The sequence below is a fragment of the Morone saxatilis genome, unplaced genomic scaffold (assembly GCF_004916995.1).
Source record: "Morone saxatilis isolate NCDOM2014 unplaced genomic scaffold, NCSU_SB_2.0 Contig23, whole genome shotgun sequence".
In the NCBI taxonomy this organism is placed as follows: domain Eukaryota; kingdom Metazoa; phylum Chordata; class Actinopteri; family Moronidae; genus Morone; species Morone saxatilis.
The window spans coordinates 22,475,247-22,483,556 of NW_023339796.1; the positions used below are offsets into that span (position 1 = coordinate 22,475,247).

Consider the following 8,310-nt stretch of genomic DNA (forward strand, 5'->3'; position numbering starts at 1 on the left):
GTGTGTGTGTGCGTGCATGTATGCAAGCATGCCGCTGTGGGTACGAGGTCACGTTTAACACTTTCTGTGTTGCACTCTGGAGTGAAAGAGATAAGGGAAGCATTCTCGCTCTGGCAGAGAGGGAGAGCAGAGGAAAAGAGGGAAGGTTGCAAAACACCCTCTGAACCATTTTTATTTAGGCCCATGTCTCTTTTTTTTCCCCCGTGCGGATGTTAATACCCTTCAAAGGTAAACCTTATTTCTGTGCCACTGAGCTATGCCTAGACTAAACCTCCCAAAGGCTTGAGGTTTTTGATCCAAAGGTCCTTTTCATGGGTGCTAAGCCCATTTTTCGGCTTGTTTGTAAAATGACTCCCTGTGCAGGTGTAGTGTGTGTGTGTATGTTTGTGTGGCAGTGTGCATGTATGTCTGTGGTATGGATGGAATGAAAAGCGGTCACTGCTTCACATATCTCTGTGGTTTGTTGTTCCCACCACTCCCCACTCCCTCCCTGTGCGTTTGTTTTTTCCAGCAGCAGGTTCCCCGCGGAGCCCCATCAATAAGACCACCCTGACTCTGATCAGTGTCATCAGCTGCGTGATCGGCCTGGTTTACTCCTCTCACCTCTCCTGCAGCCTCTCAGTCCGGGTAATCCTACATGTGCCGGAGCACCTCATCGCCGACGGTAAGGATTTACACCAGCCTCAGATTGCCAATGCAGCTCTTCCACACACACACCTCTGTGGGCGCTCAAAGCCCTGGGGGTCTGAGCTGGCATTTTTCTGCCGCTCTCCGGGGGAGTTCGGCTCGCTATATCTCCCGAACCAAGTGCCTGCGTTTTGCAGTCGAGCTGCCGATTCGCTTTGCTCTCTCAAAGACAAAGGTAAATGCCAGGTCGACCACCCCCTCCCTGGTTTTTCCATGTGACACCACACAGCAAATGTGCCCTCAAAGCATCAGAGCACATTGAGGCCAGGTCGCAGTGACCACCCGCAGCACACCCTCCATCACTCTTCCCCTTGTACTTTGTGATATGTTGAACCACCTTGCTAATGAATTTCAATGTAGCACCTGCAGAAGGAAAAAAAGCACCGCGGGGGCCAAGCCCTGGCTCCTGCTGGCTCATTGGCATTTTTCAGCTGTCACAGGAGTGAGCTGGCAGTCCAGATATATTATAGACTGTGACTAGGTTCACTCATCTATCATCTGGAGGTCTGATTTGATTCAGAGCGCTGCTGCTTTCCGGTGGTATACGCTGGCCTGCCAGGGAGATATTAAAATTCCAGGGAGGCGTCCAGGGAGGGAACTTTGAAAGGAGAGATGAAAGATGGCGAATTCGCCTGTTGAATTACAAAACTAGGATCGATTTAGAATGTTTCCATAAATGTCTCCACAATCTCATCAGACTTGATTTGATGTCATGGTGAATCAGATGAAAATCTGGATTCTACCACTGGGGAAAGAAGCTATTAATGCCAACAGCTGCGCGTGTGTCTGCCTTCAAATACAGTGAAGCACACAAACGGAGAGTCACACCTTTCTCCTTGCCTTTCACATCAGGGAAAGTAATCATCTGGAGATGTTTGTGTGTTTATGCAGGATAACGATATCTGCTGCTATTCAAGATATAACAAAGGGACAGGACAAACTTTTCTTTATGACTAACTTGGAGAAATCGAATGTGTCTGAGGTTTATCATCTCAAATTGTATTTTGTGGAAATAGGTTTTCCGCTACCATCTGTGTCTTGTCTGAGATGTGTCAAAATTACATCTAAGATCTCTAAGAGTGTCCCCGTTGCCCAGCGGTCTAAGGCATGTAATATGCCCAAACCAAACCTGAACATTTCACTCACTCATCACATCAATCATCACATTTGAAAAAACAATGACAGGTAGGTGTGAAGTAACCCAAAACACAATTTAGTGTCACCAAGAAATAAAAGTTACTTGAACCTACACTTTACCACATCATGATAAAACGTCATAAAACCATAAAACATTGTTAGTTTAATGTAGGTTTCAGACAGAGAGGGTTTTTTTCTTTTGTTTTAGTGTTTCAGTTATGAAACATTTTCTACTCATAAATATCTGATGTGATATTGCAAAATGTCTACATAACAGCCCTGTTCAGACCCTGACTGAAGTGCTGCACAGTGGTGCTTAAATCTACTATTAAGCCTGGTGCCCACTCCACTTATTCTAGCTCTGGAAGTCCATTCAGGCATACTCCAGGGAGACTCACACTTGAGGTGATGATGAATATCTGAATCAAGTTGGCTCCAATTTCATATTCTGATCTATTTGTTGGTCAAAAGGAAGTCAGTACGTACTTTTTTGCAAACATCTACAAAGCATTTATGTTTAATTTTAGAATCTTTTTCATGATGCCAAAACAAATGTATTTCACACCCATGATTACCAGAGACATCAAATAGGACATAAAATGTGCCATTAGAACAGAAACATTGCTGATGGCTGTCCTAAGTTTAAAAGTTTTCCTGAGCAATTTTTTACAACTCTCCACAATTAGGCAAACAAGATGTGTGCGGCCATTTGCGGCATGTGCTCCAGTTTTAAAGGGATCATCAAAGGCGATGGCACTAACTAGGACACACAGAGCCTGCCAAGAAGTCATTAAATATGCCTGGGTTAGCAAATGCCTAGTGCATTCCATGTTTGCAAATGGACAGGGCTTTGGTCAATGAGTGTTGCTGCTAATTTACAGAGATCACACAGCCGATACCTCTCAGTATCAGGTATTATAGTGACACCTGCTGTGTCAGGTATCCAGGGGCCTCTGACTCCTGGAGACACACTTGTGACTGTATATATGCAGGATAATGGCATAATCATGCTTATACTGTGGTCACTTGCCAAAGGGGAAAAAATAGGTCATTACTTTATATTTTCATGCGATTTGCAATCAAAAACAGTTTTACAAGTCATATCTCTGTTTACCTGGTAACATCTGAGGGTTTGCTAATACCTGGAAGAATCATTACCTTCCCATAAGGTTCTAATGCAATGGAAACGTTCACTACTCCAGTAAATGGGATGAAAGTTACATACGACTTGACAATGGGAGATTTTTCATTTCATATTCATATATATTTTCATAGAACCCGTTGGCTCAGCTACGAGCCAGAGAGCTAACATTATGCTAGCAAGATTCAAAGTCAATAACACTGCGTACAGTTGACAAACAGTAAATATAATTTGACAGTATGTTTAGCAACAAGACTAGCTGTCGTTGGCTGTTGGCCAGTTGCTGTCTCAGTGTTGTGAGATTTATGAGATATTCACATTTTGTTTTCAGCACATTCATTTAGAGCAGAGAACAGACAGTTTTACTGGAGCTACTTATCAGAACCCAGACCATGATATACATATATATGTATATATATATATACATATTTATTTAATGCTTAGTAGGAATTTAGGATAGAGTGACTAATATATGCAGTTTCTGCAATATTATTTTCCCCAAATAAAGTGACAGAATAACACCCTCCTGCTCCTCCCTTCACCTCAACTGACCAAATGCTCCAGCATTTGAATTTACATTGCAAACAAACCAATGCAGCTTATCAACAAAATAACTGATTTATGCTCGTAACTTTTTCATATTCACATTCCATCTTGGCTGAAACACCTGTTGGTAAATAAACAATTTGCACCTAAATTACATTATTTCCTAAATTATTAAGCTTAATTTAAAGGGCCATTAAGGCTGTTTGCAATTGCTGACTTCCCTTTTTTGTTATTTGTGTAATTAAATGAGAAACTGTTCATTGATTGTTAGTTGATTCCACAGTTAATAACTATACAAATGTTTTGTTGACATGGTTCCTTTAGTTAAAACTGAGCAGTACATTTTCTGCCAGACCTTCTACTTTAACCAAGTTACTATCCAGTTACAGTCACCAGGGCTTGTAGCCAATTTAATCTGTCATCAACTTAAACACAATTGAATTAAATGCACGCTGTATGTAAAGTCATTGGCTCAGCAAGAAATACATGAAAAGCAGAGAACTCCGTAATACAATTTCCCACTGCACAGATGGGAAGGACAAAGAAGACGAGGTTTGTCAGTAAACCTGTAGCCAAACAAAAGCACACTCAAATCATTCAGTGCATACATTAAACTACACCAACCATTTCATTTATTTATGACATTGTCTGAACCTCCAACATTTCAATCCTTGCAAATATTTATCCAAACAGCATGAAAAATATGTGCACCAAAACAGTCCATTTTCTTCCCTGTCACCTTCCTCCTCCTGGCGCATGTGTTTGGCTGCAGGGCAACAAAGTGGATGCCTCATCTGGCTGCCTGTGGTTACTGATAATAACCAACATGAGTGTCTCGTTACTATAGGTGTTGTTCCACTGAAGTGTTTCTCAGTGTTTGAATAGTTTTTATCTTTTTGTTCTGTTGCTGTCAAGGTTTGTCATCTTGGCTGGATCTCAGCTCGTACTTTAATGATACAAAGTAACAAGCATTCTTTTTCAAACATCACGTCGTAGTAGTTGGGAAGGTTGTTTCAGGCTTTTAAGGCAGTGTTTGCAGGGTCAGGTTCATCTTCAAGCCAATTAAATCCTAAACTGGTATTTTTTTTTTAATCAAATATTTATTTTCTGCTTTTGTCAAACTATTTTTTACTTTGAAGGTTTTCTAACGCTGAGGGTTGGAGTTTTCCTCACCTCTGAAGTACCTCACTCCCCATTTTAGTTTAGAGCAATCAAAATGTGTGCTTGCTGTATTTAATTCAGCAGAAAACATTTTAGTTGGTCTAAAATATACTAATATGTTTTTAATAAATATTAAAACAAATATTTACGTTGCAGTTATTTTGTTTCATGTTTTTAATGTGCACCTTTCCACCTTGCCTCCACCTGCCATCTGCTCATTCACTCTCCACGACCCTTTGCCTCCTCTCCAATCCCTTCTTCTCTTCAACCCTCTATCCCTCTCTCATTTCTCCCATCTTTATACTCCGTGCCTTTTCATCCCCTCCTCCTTCTGTCCTCCTCAGGATCGAGGTTCATTTTGCTCCAGGGGAGCCAGTTGGACGCCTCGGACTGGCTGAATCCAGCCCAGATCTTGTTGTACTACCAGCAGAATGCCAGCGGGCCCTGGGTCAGTGAGCTGTGCGGAAGACGCCTCCTGGACCCCTGTGAGCACCAGTGCGACCCAGAGACAGGTGAGCCGAGAACACAACACATGTATAACTTATGCGCTGTACCAGGGTCGTTACTATGGAAACCTTGTTAATCATTAGTTGATATGATCGAGGTCTCGGCTCTCTTGCTGGTCTAGCTTCCATCGTCACTGGAGTCTGGAGAATACAGAGCAGGTAAAACGTTGGCTATGCTTGCAACCTAAACCTATTACTTACAGTACATCCATAGAAATATTAGGTCTTATTATTGCTGCAGCTTTTACCTAATGGTGGGCTTTATTCTAAAACTGTTATTTAAACGTGTAAAAAAAAAAAAAAAAAATGCCACTGACAAAAAATAAAGATTCAAGATAATTAATTAAGAGCCAAAGGTGACCATATGTAAAGAAAATAGGGCTTTCCCCAACTAAAGATTTTAAAGGTTAAAACCAATAGTCGACTGATCAATGATATTAATTATTTACATACATATATATATTTGAACAGCTGCCTGTTAAATGATAACGGAAAAAGTGGTAATGCTTTCTCTTCCCGACATCCCAAAACTCGTAGTGTCCAAACCTCCCCGGTACTTCGAGCTCCAAGTCTGGGTACAGTCAGCTAATAAGACTGCTAACCAGCTATTACAGTTTGCACATGCAGCAGCGCTGTGTTACAAGAGAAAAGGTTTGTCAATCATCACAGTGTGACACTTTTTTTTTCTGCGAATGTCAGACTAATGAAGTGAACTACGACTCTTCTTGTCAGCTAACGTGACAAAGAAGTGAACATTATGGTCATAGTGTAAAATCAGCAGTGGCCAAGAAGATCATCTACAATCACATACAAGTACTGTATGATGTGCTGACAATGCATGTCAGCACATACATTTTCTATTTTATCACTTATTTCACATTTCACACGATTTTTGGATTTTCTGTTTTTTTTTCTGGACAGTGTGTTTACCAGTGATATAGAACTGTTAACTTGGCTACTTTTCCAAAAGCTTGGGTTCAAGATCACAAACCCTTTAACATTTGATGGTCTAAATCTATAAAAAGCAAGAATGGATATTTTTATAGTGAGAACATACAGTAATGTTGTAAAACATAGTGGATTGGTAGTGGAAGACACCTTGCAATGTATGCCCCACCTGTCCCCGACTGGATCCAACCCATGGACACTGAACATCTGAAAAAAACTAGACTGCACCAGATATCACCGGCATTGAATGATTTTACTACAAAGACAAACTTATGCCATCAGAATCAATTGCGAGATGTTTTAATAACATAAAACAGTCAACACAATGGGGTTTTAAAGGAACTTTGTAGGAATAATAAGAAGTAGGTTTGTCTGACATATTGCCAGAACCAAAACAAACGCATGCAAAATTTGCCTTTGTCAAGCATCAAGTAATTACACCCCACTTCTCTTGACATGTCTTTGCTGCCACATTGTATTTAACAGCTAATGGTCAAAAGTATTGTGTACCAGCAATACTACTTGATGTCCATACCACATATATTATACATATTTCATAGAGACTGAGTATGTTTTTAACTTAAAAGGCAGGAAGAACCAAGGAACCAGGAAGATCCAAATTGATGAGGCCATCAGTGATAATGAAATCAATTAATTTGTGGTACACAACAGAAAGAAAGCAATAATGTATTGGAATTCTTGCAGTTTTAAAGTTATTGGCAAAAAAATTGAATTTGAACATTGTAGCGTCATCTTTTGGCTTGTTTTTTCCTGTCGCAGCAGTTAAGACCTGTTCAATTCATCAAATGTGATTGCTCTAATTGGAAGGAATCAATGACTTCCTGTCTATGTTCCAACAATTTTTTATCCATCAAGGCCACACAGTTTAGAATTTTAGAAATTCAGTGAAAAATAGGATGCTCCATCTTGCTGCCAATTTAAGAAAGCAGCTGTTTGTACAAAGCTGGCTTGTTGATAGCGATATGGAGCACAGTCTTGTTGTTTATTCACTCTTTGTTAATAGCCTGCAAACTTTCTGTGGTATGAGATAAAGAGGGGCGTTCCAGGTATTGGCTTCTGTGGAGCCCCAGTCCTCCAAAAAGCCTCCAGTACTTGCATTGTTTATCACCAGTCTCCTCACCGGTGACCAAAACACAGTCGCAGTCAGTCGCTCTATAAAGGAGCCTCTTTAATTGTTTACCGGTGTGACCACGACTGTGGTCCATCGTACTGTCGGGCCTGAAATGGAAAATAGATTGCCTGGAGCAGTCGACCTGGTTTCCTCCAGGGGAGCTGTCTGCAGAGCCTATCAATTAGTTTGCATGTCTTCACTGTCAACTTCATTTGTACTGGGTAACAGCGGCAAGTCTGCAAACAGCATCTGGTTTAAACTGGATGGATTTTGTCAGCAATACGTGAAAATAAAGGATACTTAATAGATCAATTCATTATAGCACATACATTGTAACTGAAGTGAAGAGCAGTGTGGGAAAGAAAATATATTTTAGCACTCAGATTTTGCAAAGGTTAAGGAGTAAATGCCAACTTGCCACAATGTGAGTCTATTTATCCAGCTGCCTGGATTGATTGTTTTGCCTGAACAGATGTAGCATTTGAATCCAAGCCATCAAATAGTTTACTCATCAATACTTTACACAAAAAAGAAACAACCACCACACAGTGGAAAACAAGAACAGGATGAATTACACTAAATACATAATGAACAACCAATCACAGAGAAAAATGAAATAGCATGTCTGATAGATGTAACTGCCAAATGATCCTATAGCATTTTTCTAATTATGTATTTTACTGAGAACTAAAATATATGGTAAAACAGACAAAGCTCTGCTCACTCCTGTGTATTTTCTGTTTTTTTCCCTACCTTTGTACATCCAACTTGGCCCCTGTAGCACCAGTTGCCCCTCAGCTCTGTCGGCTCACTGCTCTCCCAAAGTGCTGTAATGTGACTGAAGTCACGTTTCTGTAAAGGGACGGCTGACTGGGCTGAAAAACATGATGAATGTGATGTTAAAGCAGTTTGAGCCACTCCCCTTCTTCATTTAGTTTACTTTCATTAATCAGCTGTGACACCAGTGCCATATGCACCATATACAGTGCCTTGCGAAAGTATTCGGCCCCCTTGAACTTTTCAACCTTTTGCCACATTTCAGGCTTCAAACA

General features: G+C 40.6%; 1 protein-coding gene across 1 annotated transcript in view; it reads left to right on the forward strand.

The window, feature by feature from the left end:
• The window catches only part of astn1 (astrotactin 1), a 374,129-nt gene that overhangs the window by 102,954 nt on the left and 262,865 nt on the right, over window positions 1-8,310 (forward strand). Inside the window, exons 7-8 of the mRNA XM_035669982.1 lie at window positions 515-664; window positions 5,017-5,184. Coding sequence (XP_035525875.1) covers window positions 515-664; window positions 5,017-5,184 — 318 coding nt within the window. The remainder of the gene's footprint in view (window positions 1-514; window positions 665-5,016; window positions 5,185-8,310) is intronic.